The 20,528-nt window shown below is 37.0% G+C and overlaps 1 protein-coding gene across 2 annotated transcripts in view; it reads left to right on the forward strand.

The window, feature by feature from the left end:
- Positions 1-6: 6 nt before the first annotated feature.
- SCYL2 (SCY1-like 2 (S. cerevisiae)) overlaps positions 7-20,528 on the forward strand; it is a 34,558-nt gene continuing 14,036 nt past the window's right edge. The window contains exons 1-8 of one of the 2 annotated variants that reach the window (XM_010561927.1): positions 7-38; positions 3,648-3,846; positions 11,260-11,417; positions 15,224-15,368; positions 15,966-16,115; positions 16,715-16,936; positions 17,812-17,928; positions 20,132-20,257. In XM_010561927.1, the coding sequence (XP_010560229.1) occupies positions 3,670-3,846; positions 11,260-11,417; positions 15,224-15,368; positions 15,966-16,115; positions 16,715-16,936; positions 17,812-17,928; positions 20,132-20,257 (1,095 nt within the window). In that variant the 5' untranslated portion in view covers positions 7-38; positions 3,648-3,669. Of the gene's footprint in view, positions 39-3,643; positions 3,847-11,259; positions 11,433-15,223; positions 15,369-15,965; positions 16,116-16,714; positions 16,937-17,811; positions 17,929-20,131; positions 20,258-20,528 lie in introns of those variants that run through there. The other variant, XM_010561928.1, reaches the window with a different exon arrangement.

The following is a 20,528-nucleotide window of genomic DNA, read 5'->3' on the forward strand; positions in this document are numbered from 1 at the left end:
CGGGCGGGCGCCGCGCCGGCAGGTTTCCGCTGGCTGAGGTAAAAGAGGCCTGCGTCGTGTCCCGCGCCGGGGCAGGAGCCCGGCTGCCCGTGGCCTAGTGGCACCGCAGGGGCCGGGGAGGGAACCGGGATAGCCCGGCGCTGAGGGGGTTGGAAGCGCGATCGTGGCGTGAGGGGTGGACCGCCGAGCTGCCCGAGGCCGGCGGATGACGGATCGGCTGCCGGTAAAGGCCGCTCGCCGCCGGTCACCTCTGACCGCGGCCGACCCGGGCCGGCTGACCGCCGGGTTGCCCCGGCCAGCGGCGAGGACGGTCACCGGGCCCTGGGGGGCAGCGGGAGGGAGGTGGAGGGGGGCTCTCGGCGGAGCGGTGGCTGGAAATAGCAGTAAATACTTTGCCCGGGAGGGCTGGCCCGCGAGAGACAAGGCAGGGGGTTGTGCAGCGTATAGGTTAGGCTTCGCCTGGCAGCGGGTGACCCACAGATCCCCGCGCAGGGACCCCGTTCTGTGAGGTTTTGGTGGGGTTTCGGTTGCAGCTCGGTGCCGAAACGACGAATGAAAGCGGTGGAAGGTGTCTCGCTCTGAGGGCAGCTACGCCGCGCGCGGCGCAGCGTTGCCTTCGATCCTCCCGTTTGGTTTTGTAACTAAAGTGCAAAAGGTTGGTTGTGCCTGAGAAACGTTTCGGGGTCGCTTGGGGTTTTGGGGTTTTTTTCCCCTTTTGTTTGGTGAGACTCGGTTGTTCTAGCACCTGTTTCTTCTACGAATTCATCGTTGTTTGGGTCAGAGGGATAGGATGGAAGTTTGGGTTGGGTGGCATGAAGTACCCATGCGCTTGCCTGCTGCTTTCGTTCCCAAAGGGGAATCCCAGCTTGTTACAGGTCAAAATACTGGCAGAGCGTATGACGCACTGCTGCGCGGCGTGCACCCGTATCCATACGTCAGATGAAGCTATGGATTAGATCAAGGATAAATTAATACTTTTAGATCATGCAGTTGTCTTGCGTGAGTGAGAACTGAGGAGTGGTGAGGAGTCTTTGGTTTGAATTTATCTTTATCTCAACATTTCAAACATTTTGCCTCATTTTTTATTGCTGTGTTGGCTGTTGCTTACTACCTTGCCAAGTGATTGGGTCATCATCGTGCAGACATGTTGCTGCTGATGTACATCAGCATAAAGACCGCTATCAGTTGTGAGGGGAATTCATGAAAACAACACATTTTGCATCCGGATTTCTTTTTAGGATTAGTTCTATGTTTCATGGACTTAGTATCAGTAGCATTAATATTGCCCATGAAATTCAAACAGGAAGAAATCAAAGTTCTGAAACGTTTATTTACTGCATGTCCTGTGTTGCTTGTCTGAACACTGTTACTCTTAAGGTCTTGTACTTTTCTCGTTTATTACCTTTCAACTTGAAATGAAAGTTTTCATTGTGAGTGAATGACTGACTTTATTGTGCCATGGTTGTTAATTTTTCTATAAATAGTAGTTCAGTCTTAAAAGAACTGAACAAAACAGTTTTCATACAGTTGAGAACCAAAGTTGTATATTTCAGATATGATTAAATTGTCATGATTTGTGATGTTATAGATATTACCCAAAATAGATTTTTTTTTTTTTGATGGATTTTCTAGGTATGTTGTTCCTGTTGACATATACTGAGTTTTTACTAAAGTTGGTGACAGAAATTGTTTTTATAAAGCAAAAATAAACTATTTTAGATTATAGTCCAAATGTTGATATGAGGATTTCTACAAATTTACAGTGTTAGATGAACATAAACGTAAAACCCAAGCTGCTTATTGAGAAGTTTCTCAGTACTCCTTACTCAGTAGCTAAATTAAACAGTAGTTTGCATACTGTCAGGCTGGAGAGGAACAGGTTGGACAGGGCCTGCCAGGCTTGATTTTTAAATCCTAACCCTTCAGACACTGGAATGCTGTTAACATTCTCACCTAGTGGCTTTTCCAGGCTTCTCACTGCAGTTAGTCTGTCACCCACAGCAGAGGGCACTTCTGGTTTAATCAATATTGCACCATTTTTCTACCACCTGTGTAGAGAAGCTCCGTTTCAGATTTATACAAAGGAATTTGAACATGCATGCATGTGCATTTTTCTTCATAATATCTCTGCAATTAATTTTGCAAAGCGTCTCTTCAGTTTTGAGAACTCCTAACACGGGATTGTATTGCATTGATACTAGAGAAGGTTTGCTGGCTGGGAGTGAATGAAACAATGCAAAAAGCACAGGATTTAAAACCAAATAAATTAGATTTGTGGTTATCCTAAACTCATTAGGATTGATTTTTATAGTCCTTTAGCATATAGAGTTTGCCCCATGAAATAGCTGCAGAATAAAATCTCTGAGAGCTGGAAATACCTATAGTTCCTATTTAGAATACTCCATGATCCTTGTTTCTACCTGTTTATCAGGTTAATGAAAAGTTCCTTTATACAGGGCTATTAGCCAATGTCTGATAGCTGTTTGGTCTTGGGCTGCACAGTTAGGAATTGCATGCATTTTTCCACAGCACAGTTCATAAAGTAAAATTAATATATTGTAATAAAATGTCACATACTGTAATAAAATTACTTAATAAAGGAATTCTATGTTTCCGTAATTTATTTCCAGCTCAACAAAACACTTAGTACTTACCAAGCGAGGACATAATTATTCTTAAGATTATCTCATTGTATTCAGACTCAGCTTCTCATATCTAAACTCACAGTCCCTATAATTAAGACCAGCTCCACCCTGAACATGCTTGCAGTCATATCTGGTTCTGTTCCTGAGTAGTCCCGTTGAGGCCATAACTACTATTTCTGATTTTAAAGTTAAGTATTTGCAAGGTCGAGATCTGTGCAGCTGGATACCTTTCGTTTTTATAATGTATTTTCTTAAAATTCCTAGTCTGGTTCTTCATTTAGTAGCGCAAAGTTGTGTCACTCAGCTGACATGGAAATTGGAGAAATATCTATGGAGCCACAGCATTAGTGTATTTCTGCATTTCACAGTGGAAGAGTACTGAAGGGCATCAGTCAGCAATCTGATGCGTAAAATACTGAAATTTGAGCTTGTATTTTGACAAGCATAGTGTAGGAAAGAACACATTTTTACTTGTCTTCTCTGTATAATACACATCTATTCTTTTGCTGGTCTGGGATCTTAAGCAATCCTTCCCTTCAGAAAATGTGTAGTTCCGTGAGCAATAGAATGAAAGGAGCCTGGTTTCCTTCAGATTTGGTTCTCTTTATTAAGTGATACTGATACACAAGGTGTGAACCTTTCCCTTCATGGGAGCAATTTATAGATTCTTTGCATTATTCAATTACCTGTTTTCAAGAAACGGTTTATTTTCTCAGTCCTTAATTGCTTTGTTAGATCTAATGAAGAATGATCAAGAGATTCGGAAGTTTTTGAGGCGGAGTAGAAGCAATGACATATAATCCCAAGGCATGCAGATACATTTGTGCAGTGTGAATATGTGTAACTGCAAAGCCCTGGAAGTTATATTTCAGTATTCTTTCTGTCGGTTACTCCTGTATGCTATTGGATCCTTGGTTAGATGTTATCGTTTTCAACATGTTTCTGTGTTAACAGAAATTGTGAGAGGACTGTGAAGCTGGTTTTTTTTTCTTGTCTTTGTAGACATTGGTGCACAGTTGAGACAATGGAGTCCATGCTGAATAAATTGAAGAGTACCGTTACAAAGGTAACGGCTGATGTCACCAGCGCAGTCATGGGAAATCCTGTTACCAGGGAATTTGATGTTGGCCGACATATCGCCAGTGGTGGTAATGGTCTTGCTTGGAAGATATTTAATGGAACTAAAAAATCAACAAAACAGGTGGGTTGTCAAGTAAAGACCTACGCTTATAAGCATTAGATAACAGACTGATAGATAGCAGTTACTAAGTGGCATTTAAAAACAAAATCAAACTGGGCAGACTAATGCTAAGGGTAGTACTGTGAGTAAAATGAAATTAAGTGCTCAACATTATTTAAATATAATGTTCTCAGCCACACAGGTGATAATTGCTTTAAGCCTTCACTGCTAGAGGAAGAAGTAGTTCTGCATTCATACCATACAATTCGAGACCAAGATCAAGAATTAATCTGAGTTAAAAGTGATCTGACAAGAAGGAAGTAGTTTGTTTTAACATGGATTGGTTCCCTTATTTGTTTTACCTTGCAGCTTTTTTGGCAACACTACTGGCTTTTTACAGTTTAAGATAATCGTGAAGTATGCCATTGTTTGTTCTCACAAAAGAGACTATAGCTGCCATGCAGAAATTGAGGGGTTAGAAATGTTAAGTCATGAGAATCAGTAACAGGAAGGCATGGGATAGAGGAGGAGGTTGTGGAGGAAGTGAGTTGTGCCTTCCCTGTGCTGCTTTCAGATATTGTTCCCTTCTAGTTTCTTTAAAGTAGTAGGTTTAGAGCGCTAGTTTATAAACTTCTGACTCACTTGAAGTCACATGTGTAAATGCAAGTGGGATTGTGACTTTGGAAGAAGGTTTGCCAGAAACAGAGTTTAAGAACTGTTATTATAGAAAATTGTTTTATTGTACTGGAGAAATGTGAAAAGTCTTTTTTCAGTCCTGGAGAGGAAATAGAATATTCAATGAGTAAATAGAAGTGTTACTAAGTTATGGCCTTCAGTTAAACTTGATGCTGAAGTGATATGAAGTCACTTACAAAATGAATCAGCTTCCTACAGATGTACCAAAAAGAAATGGACGCAAAGGAATAACTTTGGAAAGCGTATATACAATCTGTTAGATGGTGGGAAAATAAACTGTAGCAAATAGAGAAGAAATGTACTATGCAGAATAAAGAATCTGTGGAGAATGTGTGATCTGATTGTGACAGGATCTGAAAAACGTTAAGCAGGTTCTTTTGCCATATTCTCAAGCATCTGTCTAGCTGTTGCAGAATTCTATACATCTAGTATTTCCTGAATTTACCCAATGTACCAGCTGGTTTTTTTTTTGGTCTTATGCAACTATACAAAGAAGTGGTAACATTGAAAGTATGGTAGTTTTGATAGGTTTTATACAATCTCTGTGCCCAGTAAGCATTTGACCTGTAGCAGGTATAGCTTTAAGGTCTGGAGAGTTGTAGCAAGTTTCTTTCACTGCCTAATTGACAGCGTATATGTAATTTGTTTCCTGTCGATCATGTTTTTCAGGCTTTGAATGGGTGTTCTAACCACAGATTTTGCAGAGTATTTGTTCAGGTGTTACCACATGTGATCCTACAGTATCTCTGTAAACCCTGATGTAACATCTGTACATTTGTATGCTATCATTAATCATTAAAAATACAGCAGCAGTTGTACTGCAGGGAATTTCAGATGGCTGGTGATTTGACATGCAATTACCATCCATTATTAATATTACCAGTTAGGTAACACCATGTCAACATTCAGTTTGCCATTGCAAAATAAAACTACGCAGCAATACAAACAGTTTATGTTGTGTTGTATTGCAATATATCTGTTCTTTAACATTTTTGATTTCTTTTGCATGTACCTTTTGAATGTTAGCTGGGCAATATGGAAGTGGCTGGCTGCCATTTTCCAAGCAGTAGCAGTCATTTTTGTGAAGTGATGCACATATTTGCTGTATTGCAAGTGTGTATATCTAATTTGAAGCTACAAGCACTCAGCTTTATTACAGTAAATGTGTATTGTAATCAGACAAGCAGGATGTAAGCGCTTAATTGCCCGTGGTGTTGTCACTTTACAATGCCACAAGTAATAATTTAAGTCATTGTAGCCAGATAAAATAGCTAAATTTGGAGGCTTAGCATTACAGCAGTAGAACTGATCAGAAATCTTTGTTCTCAGGACAAATGGAAGTCAGCAGTCTTACAGAAGTTGGTCAGCTGAAGTTAAGATTTCAAATACAGATTAATTTGGTTCCTATTTTAAGTCACTGGACAGTTACAAATATTCCACCTCTGGTGACAGTAGATATGCATGATTTTATTCTTCACTTCAGAGTTCCGCCTGGTTCCTGCCTTGCTGGTTTTCCTGGATGTCTGAATGATTACGTTTTGGGTTTTTTTTTAATATGCCTTGTCTTTTTTTGCTTACTTTGTAGGTGACTGAATAACAATGTAACAGAATGCGAGGAAATTACTTACCTGTATGCATATGTTTGTCTGGTGTTATTTGATAGCTGATTTGCAGCTGTTTGTTTGAAAGATTTATGAGTTTCTGGTTATATGTGTATACGTGAAGTAACATTGCTAATTTTACAGTATGTATTTCTGCTCATCATGGATTTGTCAACTTAGTCTTTATGCACTTATATTTTTTTCTGGCATGATATGGCACTTGTCCTTTTTTCCACTTAGAAAGTGTGATCGTAAAGAAATAGATAGGATAAGGTCACTTAATATTCTTGTTGGCAGCTCAGTTGTAAAAACTAGCAGAATTAAGGAGATAATGGTTTGCTCTTCAAGACTACTGTAGTTGTATTTAGCTGTTATTGTGGTAGCACTAAATATATTAATGGGAGGTAAGTCAGCTTTCTGTTGTTTTGGCTGCGCATACAGTAGGTTTGAAATGAAAGCTTCCTACTATTCAAACTTTAAAGGCTAATTAATTTTAAAATTGAAATAGTTGTATACCTTATGACTGAAACAAACTGATGAGAAAGTAGGGTTATAAAAAAACATTGGCAAGCTTCTGAAAATAAACCCCCCAAAAGCTGGAGGAAAATCTTTTTCTGGCAAAAGACCAGAGTAACACTGGAATGCTTTCCAGTATTTTAGTTCGGAGACTATTTTGCTTTGCACAGTGGGAGGCTTTGGTAAAACATTGTGTGTTTGCATATTGAGTTACATTTGATTATTCATTAAAAAAAATGCGTGAAAAGGAAAACAAACATAAAGTTTCTAAAATTACTCTGACTGCTACCTTGAAATTTCCTTTGCTTTTATGTTCATAACTTAGTCTTTAATGTGATCACATTTAATTTTTTTCCACGAGAGCACTACATCATTCAGTTCACAGGATAGATGGTTATTAAATATTTTGTGCTGGTTTTTTTGTTCCTTGTTGTTCTGTGCTTAGTCTCTGGCACTATTACTCCACCCTATTCAAAATGTCATTGGAAATAGAAGGATTTGAGTTCCTGTAGCATTCCTCACTATAGTGCTTGAATGTTTTACAGGTATTTTTAACATGTTTTCTCAGTATGCAATGAGATGATTAGGAAGCAGTATTGCTATTCCATTCTCATTACATTTCCACAGCTTTTAGAGTCTTCAGTTTAGAAATACTTTCTAGTTTTGTTTGCATCTTTTTTGACACACAAACCCGATGTGTTTCTGAATTCTTGCCTTCCTCTTAGGGGCAGGAGAGAAAGTGTGACATGCCTTGGTTGCCTTTTTCTGGTTAGGGAGAATTGTTTCTCTCTCTCTCTTCCCCGCTTCCCCCCCTTTTTTTTTTTTTTTTTTTTTATTAGCAGTTGCAGTGGCTAAGGTAGGAGCGGAATTTTTGCATTCTCTTTGGTTTATAAGGTGTTTACGTGGGTAAATAAGGACACGTATTTTAAAGTGTCAGTGTGTGTTTCAAACTGGTTTGTGTTTCATAAGGAATGCAGGATTGCAAATGGACTTGGAGGATGTGGTGGGTTGACCCCGACCAGCAACCAAGCACCCACTCAGCTACTCACTCACTTCCCCACTGCCAGCAGGATGGGGGCAGAAAAATAGGAAGAAGAAAAGCAAGAAAACTTATAGGTCAAGATCTGGACACTTTAATAGGTGAAGGAAGGTGGGAAAAAAACCAAGCAAAGCAAAGGAAATTGCCCACCACATCCCACAGGCAGGCTGGTGCTCAAGCTAGTCTCCAAACAACAGCCACCTTGGAAGCCAACCCCCCCCTTCTTCTTCCTCTGCCCTAGTTTTTACCACTGAGCATGATGTTATACGATACGGAATAGCCCTTTGGCCAGTTCGGGTTGGCTCTCCCGGCCATGTGCCATCCCAATCTCTTGCCCACCCCCAGCCTACTCGCTGTGGGGCAGAGCAGGAAAAAGAGAAAGCCTTGACCCTGTGCAAGGACTGTTCAGCAACAGCTAAAACATCGGTGTGTTATCAACACCGTTTTAGTCACAAATCTAAAACACAGCACCATATGGGCTGCTATAAAGAAAGTTAACTCCATCTCAGCCAGACCCAGCACAAAGGAAAACTGCCCAAAGAAGCTGGGAAAAGGAAATTGGGGCATTTGGTGATTAAAACTACAAGGATAAAAAACCTTTATGAAGGGGTATATTAGTGAATACCAGGTCTTAGGGACAATGGTCAACAGGATTCTCCTGAAATACACAAGCACAATCAAAGAGAACTGATTTACACTTTTCTGTTCGGTGTCCAAAAGCGTTCTAGATGAGTTAATATTGTTATAGCCCAGTTAAACCATGTCCTGTGTCTTGCATGTCGTGGACAATGCTTACTCCTCTTTGCACAGGTGATGTTTAATTCCTTGGCAAAGGCATTGCAGAACTGAAACACTGATCTTTTCAGTGATTCGTGTTAAAAGTTCTGAATTCTTGGCATTAACAACAGGTGTTTTCTTGAAGGTCTTCATCCTGGCAAATACTTACATGGTACACATCATAACATACAGCTGTCTCAGTGTCATCACTGAGCTTTACCTAACCCCACTTCGAAGTAAAGCACTTGGCTTAAACATGTGGGAGGTGAGGTAGAACGGGTAGACTATCTCATGTTTGTGAACAGAACTGAGATTTAAACTTAGATCTCTTGAGTGGCCAGTCTAGTCCCCTACGTACTTGTCCATGCTTCCTAACCCAGGTAGAGGCATGACCAGTATACCGTGCTGGGACAAGAGCTTGTCAAGCTGGGTGTGTATACTTCCTATCACAGAATGAATGAAAATTTGTGTCGTTAAAGATAAGGGTTGTTTTGTCTCTGCTTTTTCACTTTCTTTGTGGAGAACAGTCGGGGTTTTTAAATATATTTTAGTCTTTTTATGTTAAATTTATTTTTATATCATGAAGTTGACATTACGACACAACTGCAGAATTAAGTAACAAGTAGTCTGCAGGAGGAAGCTACTCTTCCTTCAAACCTATGAAATGAAAAAAACAAAGTGGAAGCTCCCCTAGAGCTTTCTGGGGAAAGAAGTAGTAACTATGTAAACCTTTGCAGGTTTTCCTCTCAGTAAGTTTCCATCAAAGTAGTTACAGGAAATAGAATTCCTATCAGCGACAGTCATTAGCCCTCTTTTTTGGGGTTGGATATCAGTTCTTGTAAAACAGAAAAGGAATAACAGAAATAATGTATTCATAGTAAAAATTTGACAGGGTTATTTGGTTCACGCAGCATAAAACCATGAACACTTAAAAAGTTTCCAAACATACTGTATGGTTTCAGTAATTTTTGTGCATTGAAACTGTGTTCTGTGGCCCATGACTCAGCTATCTCTTAGTTCTTCTGTACAATAATGTCTGGTGACTTATAGGTGTTAAGATATTAGACTGTTGATATGGCATTCTGCATATAAAAATCAATGTTGATTAAGGAATTGAATTTCAGAATGCCATATTTTGAATTATTAATATCAGAACACATTTAACATTTTTATGTCCATGAGCAGAGATGGCTGTATGCTTTCTTCTTGTATGAGATGTGTTACATGAAAATGAAGGTATTGGAAGCAAGTTGTCACACAGCTCAAATTACTTTGATTCTTGATACTCCACAGTAACTAAGTCTACAAAATCAATGTGATAGCAATCATCTTCATACTTAGAATACTACAATTTCATATACATAGTTAAATGTGAGCTAATTTTGGATATGTAAAAGTTCTGTCAAATTTCAAACAAATGATGCAGGATTGCAGCAAGCACCAATAGAACTTATTTATAGCTATCATAAAATATTCAAACCATAGCTCATGTACTACACTATCTGATTTAAATATTCACTTTCTGATTCTTTTGACTTGTCATTAAAGAGAATTGCTTTCAGAACTGCTGTATTAATTTGAAATTTTGTTATTGGTCATGTACTGCTCAATAAGTTCACACTTCATACTGGAAAATGTGTATTTTTTAAATAATGGGTATAGTGTATATCTTCCATCCCCTGTCATTGGTTCCTCCCTGCCTTGTGTCAACATTAATGTTTGATCCATTACACTTGAGAGCTGGAGCAGGGAGCTGGTATGGATAGAAGCAGGAAAAGTGTACCGAGTTGAGTTAGTTATAGATGTTAACCTGCTAACGGCTTAATGAAACAGGTACCAGCTAAAAAATATAACCCAATTTTTTGTGTATTGGACTGAATTTCTTTTTTTATATAGCCTATTTCTAGAAGTCTTTTTTTAAAATTAATAATGTAACTGTTCCTGTGAGATTTTAATTAGAATAATGGTTATAAAATATGCAATACAAGAGCATAGACTTCCTTTGGGGACTGAAAGCTGTATTTTCATATTATTTTGTACTGGTTTCTAACCTTTTCATAATGCTGTTGTAGGAGTGTAAGAAAGTCTCTGTTTCATTGTAAATTTTTTAATTCCTTTTTTCTTCAATTTATTTATTTCTCTTTAATGGCTCCCAAGACGGTGATGTAGTCTAATTTTTTATTTCACATCCACCTCTGTAATTTCAAAGTTTCATATAAATTTCTTCATTTTCTCCCACTCCATTTGCAGAAGTTGGTTGGAAGAACTATTTTCTGTGTTTTTAACATTTACTGCATTTCTGGGACTTCTTTTTCCACATGTTTAAGCATTAAAAAATTCTTAAATGTTTTATCATGTGAATGGTCTGATCAGATTAATTGATTATTAACTATAAATTATCTTTCATGAATGTCTAGTTTAATTTAGATCATACTGGTTTGGAGCAGAACACTGAGACAGGGTCTGGTTTAATAAAGCACTACTTGATATATTTAATGCTAAAATTAGTTTGGATATGCTTTGTCACTGTGTAGATAGTGGTTATAGTTTATGTATTACTGTTTGTAACATAAGGAGCAGTAGTACCTTGACTCTTAAAATGTATATTCCGAGGTTATATACAGTAACCTGTGTGATTATGACTGGGACAAGTTAAGGACAATATGTATGTATAAATATACTTTGAAATACTTATTGCATTGGTGGGATTGTACTGTTGATTCAAAAAATGTGTGTATGTAATTGCGTATAGGCTTGGCTTTTGGCTTTGTTATATATTGAGTGAATTTTGTTGCTTATTTCTAGGAAGTGGCTGTTTTTGTCTTTGATAAGAAGCTAATAGACAAATATCAAAAATTTGAAAAGGATCAGATTATTGATTCTTTAAAACGAGGCGTTCAACAGCTAACCAGGCTTCGACACCCTCGACTACTTACTGTGCAACATCCATTGGAAGAATCCAGGTAAGCTGTAGTACAGTTAAGAACAGACTTTCTTAATCATTGTTTTGTTATTGGACGTAAAATACCTGGAACATTCAACACATACATCTGATGAGATTCAAGTTTAATGTATTTACCTATGTGAGAATACTCATGTATTCATCCTACCCTCAGATTTTTTTTCCCCCAAGCCATAGGATCCATTTCTGGTGTGAATCAAATTAATAATCTATTGCGTGATTTTAGTGCAGTTGCAGTTATAAGGCTAAACGTGACCCTTACAGTGTGAAAATTTGGTAGTTCAATTAATTGCACTTTTAAAGAATGCTCTTAAAAATTGTTTTCTTTGAAAAGGTTGTTGACACATTTGTTCCATTTATGAGAAGTATGTACTTTAGTGCATGTGAGACTGGAGATTTTTGGTAAATTGTATGTGTTGTGGCCATGTACATGTTTAAAAGATCCTCAAATGTCAATCAAGGGAGACAAAATTCGGTGTGTTTTTGTAGCGCTTATTTGATTTATGTAAGGTTGGTCACTAGGCACAATAATGGGTTAGTCTTCCAGATTTATCGTTCAACTGTACTGATAACTGCACACTAAAATCTAACAAACAAAATGAAGGTTTCGTGTTAAAATAGAAAGCTTTTTTTGGAAAAGTTTTTTCCAAAGTAGTTTTTCTAAATAGTAGCCTAATAAAGGTTCACGTACATTACTTTTCAAAAGTCTGCATTTTTGATTGTGTCTGTTAACCTGCATTTTTCGAACTGTACTGGCTTCTAGGAGCTGAGAATACTGTAGGAATGCTTCTTCATCTTTGCGATGCCTTCTTTGGGAAAGATTTCTTGGATTAAATGACACTTGCATATTTATATACATCTTTCCTCCAGTACTAAACACATTTCACATTAACAAGGCTTTAAAGCTGTCATTGCCCCTATGGTTCAGTATGCCCCTCAGAAGAGCCTTAAGGAAGATCAATTAGGTAATTGAAGACAGCTCTCAGTAGTCTACAACAGTAAATAAACTATTACATGCTAAACAACCTAGGGTCATCTCAGTCATACTGTATGCAAGTGAATCCCGGACTATACCCCAGGCTTCTTCCTAAAATTGTCACAGTATTTTGATTGACTCAGCAACTGCATCTGTAATTATTTTTTCCCTGAACTCTGCACTTCGGAAGAAAAGGCTAAGATTCATTCCTTGGAGTGTTAAGAAAGCTTTGGTGTTCTTGTGAAGAATTTAAGCCTTTTGAGTAAAATAAACAGTGTAGTTCTGTCAGAGTTCTCGTTCGTGAGTTTTTAGTAATGCCCTATGCTTTGCTCCAGTTGTTCTTCTGTCCATACTCAGCACACACAGCTGCTGGTAGAATAGCACAAAACCTGTCCAGTTGCTTGCTGTGCCAGAAACCAATAACGATTTTTGGAGGGGGTTCATAAAAGAAAAGTTAGCTTAGAATATTTGTGTGTGTCACCTTGTGCAAGCATGCTGTAAGATTTCTTTAGAATTACATGTCTTTCCAGAATAGTTATTCTTCAAGAAATCTGTCATGGGCTCCTTCTGGCTCGACTGTACCTTTTTGTGTCTTCAGAGTAACATACAGTTGTGTTGAAGTGCTTGCAAGTCACCCTTTATTCCTCCTTAGCGGGTCCAAGGGGTACTTGGTGTACCTGCACAGGTGAAGTAGACATAGAAAGAAAGGCCATACCTTTCAGACCCTAGTGTGTAGGTAGCTTTTTCACTATTAATAGAATGTTTCTACTCCAAATTGTTGGTATTCAATATAATTATATTTAATATAAATGTATATATTCTATATATTATGATGTATACATTTTTACATACATTTGTATAATGAATAACTATTTATACTAAATAGTTAATATAAATACATTTACTTACAACTGGTCTTGAATTCCAGTAACAGCACAGATAAGCAATATTATTCTATATTTAACTGGTTATTGGAGAAAAGGATGAAAAAAACAAATTATAAGTTCACTCATAATGTCCTTACTACCCTTTAAAAATAGTAGTAGTGTGAAGAGTCCCAGATACTTAGTTTACTAGACATTCCATCTGTTGCTGTTTTTCCCAAAGCGTATGCGTTTTTGGCCATCACTTTTATTTTTAACTTGTTTTCTTTTTATTATGTTACTCTGAATTTCATTTTGATATTATTCAGGGAACTGTTCAGCTTCTGCAATACTCAGTTGCTTTAATTAAATTTGCCCCATCCTTCCGTTACTCTGGTTTGGGTCCTTATTTAATTAGCTCCTAAAGTAAAAAATAAAAAGCCATCCCTCAAAAAAAACAGCAATCAGAGAGTTCATGTTATGAAAACCACTGAATAAGTGTTCCCTAGGTATTTTTTGTCATCTCTGCCTTAACAGTAACTAAATGTATAAGCTCTGTGGTGAAGTTGAAGTCAGATTGAAAATGTAGGACTTTGTCTTTCTGTGCTCTGATTCTTCCTTGTGATTACTACAGAAACGAGTCTTATAGCCCTAGTTGTGTTAATAGAAACACAAAAGGGATGGTGTTAACAGAATGGTAGCAAGGAAGTTCTGTCAGGTTGGGACTTGCGTTTCAATATATTTTAATTTTCAGTTGTTTTTCCTTCAGAAAGGCAGTGGATAAAACTAAAGTAAAAATAAAATCTAGATGAGTAATAAGAGGTTTGAATGTTTCAACAGCCTTACTTTACTTCAAAGAGCAAGCTTGTTAATTATTGAGATACATAAAAACTATGTGATAGATTCATGCTGAGGCATTGTGTCTTCTGTGATGTTTTTATGGGATGAACAGAAAGTTAGGCTTCTTTTTTCTTGCCTAGAACTTTATATTCAAAAATATGTCTTTATTACTGTTACTCAGTCTCAGTTTTCTGTGTTCATACTGATGCAGTATTTAGTGTTCTCATGAATTACTCATCCTTAAACCAGGTATGTATGCTATACCATCCATGTAATGCTTTCTCCAAAAAAAATTTAAAACAATTAAGAAGTGAGGTGCAATGACTGTCCAGGACCTCCAGCCTGTGCAGACCAGTATGAAGGATTTAACAACTCTGTGTTACATGAAGTTTGTGAAACTGAGACATACGTTGTTTTCAGGACTTTGAAATTTTGAAGCACAGTGTTACAACCAGTCCACTTCATGTGCAGAAGTTTGCTTCATCTGTGCTTTTCAAACATTGTTGACACAAAAATGCATAAACAAGACCTGTAGTTTTTCATGAAGAAAACAATAGATAAAATAATTTAGAAAACAGTCACTTCACGTGCAAACTGCAGTTCGTACAACAAGCGTATTTCTGTTTGCACGTCTTCTGTTCATTTGCAAAGTAAAAGAATGTTCAGGTGCTACCTTACATTTTATTAATTTTGTTTCTGATCATTGTCTGACCAGATTAAGTATTGCTTCAGTCAGGGATGTGTCAGGTTTAGGCACAGCTAAAAGCCTGATTTTACGATTTTTAATAATAGTAAGAATTATTTGTTTGGTTTTCCTGGATCAGGACAAGAAAAGCATTGTTTTGTTAAAACTTTTTGTGAAGCTTTGTGTGCATCATTAGTGATGTATGTGAATATTAGAGAATAAAATAACTTAATTCTAATATTTTTGAATACTTCAGATATTTATATAGTTCTCTTTAGTATTATATTACTTACAAGAATTCAAAAGCTGAAATACAACATGGTTTTAGGTAGCACCAAGTGCTGTGGTAATGTACAATATGATGTTTGTATGGTTCTTTATTCGCAGTCAAGAGATTTATTACATTTATTTACAAGAAATGTTTTTATGTATTTCCTCTACAGGGATTGCTTGGCATTTTGTACAGAACCAGTCTGTGCAAGTTTAGCTAATGTTCTTGGCAGCTGGGACAACCTACCTTCTCCTTTACCATCTGACATCAAAGAATACAAACTTTATGATGTGGAGACCAAATATGGTTTGCTTCAGGTATGACACAGGTTGTCCTTATAATTTTAATGTGTTTTTAGTATTAATGATTGTTTTATAAAGTTTGTAAACTGCCAAAGTTTTGTCTGCCTATGTAGTAAATCAAATAATTGGGAAGTGAGAGATGATAGTGCCCTGATCACTGTAAGTATAAGAGAGGATGAACACGGGAGGGTCTAAGTTGCTACTGGTTTTGCTTATTCTGACATGGAAAATACGAAATCAAATGATTTTTTATTTTTCATATGAATGTCTACACTACAGCTGTCTCTCCCATATGTGAATCTTTTCTTTACCTTCTGTGGAAGAACAGTAGCTCCCAGATTTTATTTCGTGAATATGTTGATCAACTTTGAAAAGCATGTGTCCTTATGCTGTGGTAGTTAATCGGCATTAGTAATCTCATCTGTTGATTACTTATCTGTGTTTAGTTTCCTTTATACATAATTTTTAAGACATAGCCTAAAATAGTGGTGAAAAATTGTTTCTTAGTTAACATAACAATTTAACCGTGACCACAGGAACAGAATTTTTGTAAATGTCTTATAGAATATTTGGAGAAATATTTAACCTGAAATAATAATCTTTTATTAACAGGTTTCTGAAGGCTTGTCATTTTTGCATAGCAGTGTGAAAATGGTCCATGGAAATATTACTCCTGAAAATATAATTTTAAATAAGAGTGGAGCATGGAAAATTATGGGGTTTGATTTTTGTATTCAGTCAACAAATCCATCTGAACAGGAGGTAATAGATCTTTATCGTCATTAAACTTCAAATTCAGATCTTTGTCTGAAACCAGTTTCATGACCTTGCATTTCAGTACGGAGTCATTTATTTAATATTCACCTCTATATTTTGTTGGCAGGAAGTTTGAACGTATGGCACAGGTCTGGATTGAAGTGCTGCCTTTGGTCGTCACAGAAAAAGAGCCTGAGTTGGCTCAGAGGAGTCAAAATAGACTAGTGATGGTTTCAGACAGAGTCTGAAGCCTGTGCCACTTCTGCTCACCTGCATGTTGGATGACATGCAAAGCTACCTAATTTAGTCTGTTGCATCCACTCAGTGCCTAGCTGCTACCTCCTAAAATGAATTCCCATCATAGCTAGTTTCCCTTTTACGGCAGTACTTTGATTTTACATTACACTTCCCGACTCTAATATTCAGACTTCAGCTAATCACTCTATGCTGCAGACACAGATTCTTAACAGTTTTGCCTTACCCTGTTCCTGTTTCATTCATAATTGAATTTGAGTGGGTTAATTATTTTTTGCTGCTTGAGTTTCTTATTTAAAATGTTCTTTAAAAATCCCTAATAAATGTACTTTCTTTTACTTCTCTTATAGCCAAAGTTCCCGTGTAAGGAATGGGATCCAAACTTACCATCCCTGTGTCTTCCAAATCCTGAATATTTGGCACCAGAATATATTCTCTCCGTGAGCTGTGAGACAGCCAGTGATATGTACTCTCTAGGTGCTGTTATGTATGCAGTGTTTAATAAAGGGAAACCAATTTTTGAGGTCAACAAGCAGGATATTTATAAAAGCTTTAGTAGACAGCTGGATCAGGTATTTGTTCTATTTGTGACTATTACTCATTGATTTTCATATTTGAAAAGTTACTGGTTTAAAATGGATGTAAATAATTAGAACACATTACCAGCGCTCCAACACAATCTGATAATGGTATCTCACCTTGCATGCTATCTTTATAACAAGAAAAAAGAATCCTGTGAAAATACAGAAAATAAAAATATGTGTAGAGAAGGTTACATGTACCAACTTCATAAACTACAGATTTCATTTTTCACCTGATTTTGCTGTAAACCTGTTGAATGCTGATCTTGTGGAATAAGTACTCCACCTGTTGGGGTGGATATGTGAAACACAAGGCAGTGAATGACCTATGTAGGACCATTGAAGATGGCTGAGTTTAGAGTGATTTGATCACTTGACATTGCAATTAGTATCTACTCAGCTATCAGCTATTTCACATTTTTGTGGACTATGCATATTAACAGAAGACAGTTACTTGGATCAGCTGACATAACATACATTCCTATGCAAATTTACTTTGTCATAACTTCTTTGGGTGTCCATTGCCTTAGTTGTGTCTACTGTGTTTTGATGTGTGTAGACACCACCTCAGATAATAACGTGTACCTGTTTAAAAATACTGGGTTTGTGTTCTCTGATAACGTGAACATGATGAGAAGTTAGAAATAGGGGAATGTGACTTGAAGCAGGTAGGCTGTTGGGAGATGGAAAGAAGACTGAGGGATCAGAAGCAGCAAATGGGTTATAAAAGGGGAGAAGGGAGGGATATCAAAGGTGTGGGCAGAGAAACCATCAAGAGGACAAAGTATAGTCCTGTTGTATATTGGAAATAGTTATATACAGGATTTTCTGACTTCATGGTGCATGTGCTTAAATTACTTACACAGCTGAGCCGTTTAAGCTCCAGTACTCTTCAGAATATACCAGAGGAGGTGCGTGAACATGTAAAGCTACTCTTAAATGTAGCTCCAGCAGTCAGACCAGACGCAGATCAAATGACTAAGGTCAGTTCATGGAAAATACAGTAGCCGTAGCAAAGAGGGAAAATAGTGCTTGATTTGTAGAAACAATAGAGCCATTTTAAAGTGTTTTCCTTGTTAATCATTTTAGTTGAAATGTTAAATATTTTTAAACTATTTTGGAAATAATGATGTTAGTTGATGCCAAAAGTTGTCCTTATGCTGACCTTTATTAATATGGAAGAAGTGGGTGCTGAGACAGAATTTAGAATAGTCATTCAATGCAATGCTATTTTATTGCTTTCCAATACAGTTGGAATTATTTTCTATGCTATTGTTTTTATACAATTCAGTCTTTAAAACTGTACTGGAAGGATTTTAAAGCCATAAAACGATAAAGGGCAGTAAATGTAAGGATTAACTTTTGGCTTATGATTTTTGGTGTATTCTTAAGTATGCGGAAGAATAGCTTAAAATGTATTTGGAGCTTACTTGCCATAATAAAGCAAAAATAAATTGCAAGTAGGATAATTTAAGTTTTAATTTTACAAACTCTTCCTCCGCTTTCCCATCCGAAAGTAGAACTTAAAAGCATGATCCTTCTTTTGTCTTATGGCCTATTTTCTCATATCTCATACCCTTTCAGGTTCCTGCTTATAGATTTGCTTAGCTAAACAATTTTCTTCTTTTCCTGTCATGTAAAAAGATTGTATGCAGAGAGAAAAATCAGTGTCTTAACAGTTGGAAGAAACAGTGAGTGAAGAAGGGAGGGGGAACAGGTAATGGTTCTGCCAACATATGTGCTGAAAGATGGGTAGTGAGGAAATTGTCAAATATTACTCAGGTATCAGCTCATTTGTCTGAAGGACTACAACAAACAGATCTGTAAATGGTTGTATTAAGCAGTATGGTTTTATAAAGATGTTAACTCTCTTTTACCACGTCTGCACTGCAGACTGAATTGTAGGGTAAAGATATTAAAGCTTCAGTTTTAAAAGCAGTTTGTTATGGCCAGCATGACATGAGCTAAAATGAAGCTTGACATGGGCAAGTTTACCTTGCTAGTTTTAACTAGTTTGTGTTAACCTGTGTAGAATTCCACGATCACATACATTTTGGTGTGTGATCTAGAAGACAGAATATAAGTTTACAGTGAAGACTAGCTTGAATTCTCTGCCAATAGATGCTTCTGTTCTGTATTGCCCTACTCCAATCCGCTTTTCTGATTCTTTTTTTCTTTATTGCCCTACTCTTACTGGCTTCTCTTTCTGCCTTACAGCAGAGCTTCTTTAAATGTTTTTATAACCTTTCTTTTTGCACAAATTTCTGACCTGAAAACAAGTGTCCAAATAGACTGAGAGGCCATGCTTTGTCTTTAACTGTTGTGAGCCCATGAGGTTTGATGTATCCCTCCCTAAAACTGAGAGCTAGCAGGAAGGCGGAATCTTACCCATGCAAATTTTTGAATGCAGAACTTTTCATTCCAGTCTGTGTAGGTCTGGGATAGACACTCTTCTACTCTGTTCATCTGCTAACTGAAGGCTGAATATTTGGGGACAGATTTTTTATATAAACAATCTTGTTATCATCATGCATTTTTATCAATCTTTCATTTACGATGAAGCAGCTCTATCAGTATTAATATGATACACCACGGCTATAGATGAACTCCCCTGGTATTTTACTGGTGCCATCTTTATAAGTCTGCTCTGTGCATATGCATTGTTAGACAATACTTAAGACAGTCTGCGCCCTCTTTGCTGAAGTAATGCAAACATGGGAGATCATGTGAGAAATTATAGTGGACAGGATTTACAAGTGTGTCTGAACATTGCAGAGAAATTTATATAATTACACATTTATTGCATATAAATGCTTGTTGATTCATTGTAAGTTTGCAGATCTGGATGGCATAGTAGGTAATCCTTTGTTGTAATACTAAGTAGCATAATTATTCCTAGCAGAACTTTTAATCAAGGTTTTTACTTTTCATTCCATTTTTTGTAGACAAAAAATTATTTCACATACAGTAAGTTAACTAGATGCATATAACATGCATGGGTTTCTTTAAAATGCTAGGAAAATTCCATCTTAATAATTAACTTTCTAATTGTTAGTTGCAGGCACATCATTGTAAAGGTTTACTATAGTGCATTGAAAAGGTGAACAGATGATTATATTTGGGGATCTTTGTAACAGTGTTAATGTTGTCTCCCTCCAGATCACAAGCTTTTAATCTTATTTTTAGATACCATTCTTCGATGATGTAGGAGCAATGACGCTTCAGTATTTTGATTCATTATTTCAAAGGGATAACCTTCAGAAATCACAGTTTTTTAAAGGGCTACCAAAGGTTCTGCCAAAACTACCTAAGGTATGTCTGTATGATGTCTTGAAGTAGTTTAAAAATATGTGAACATCTGTTAACATTCTAAATCTTGGAATGCTGGATTTTGTGTAGCACTGTACCATAGTAGACTGCCATGAGACTGTCAGAATGGAGTAGTAGGAAAGAAGGGAAGATTAGAAAATAATTGGTGTGGAAATACTCCTCAGCTATCAATAATTCTTTAAATGGAACATGTCAAATTGTGCTATCAGTACGTGTAAGGCACCATCATTTGCATGTCCTCTTGTAGTTCATC

The sequence above is a fragment of the Haliaeetus leucocephalus genome, unplaced genomic scaffold (genome assembly GCF_000737465.1).
Source record: "Haliaeetus leucocephalus isolate CR32 unplaced genomic scaffold, Haliaeetus_leucocephalus-4.0 Scaffold151, whole genome shotgun sequence".
NCBI classification, from domain to species: Eukaryota; Metazoa; Chordata; class Aves; order Accipitriformes; family Accipitridae; genus Haliaeetus; species Haliaeetus leucocephalus.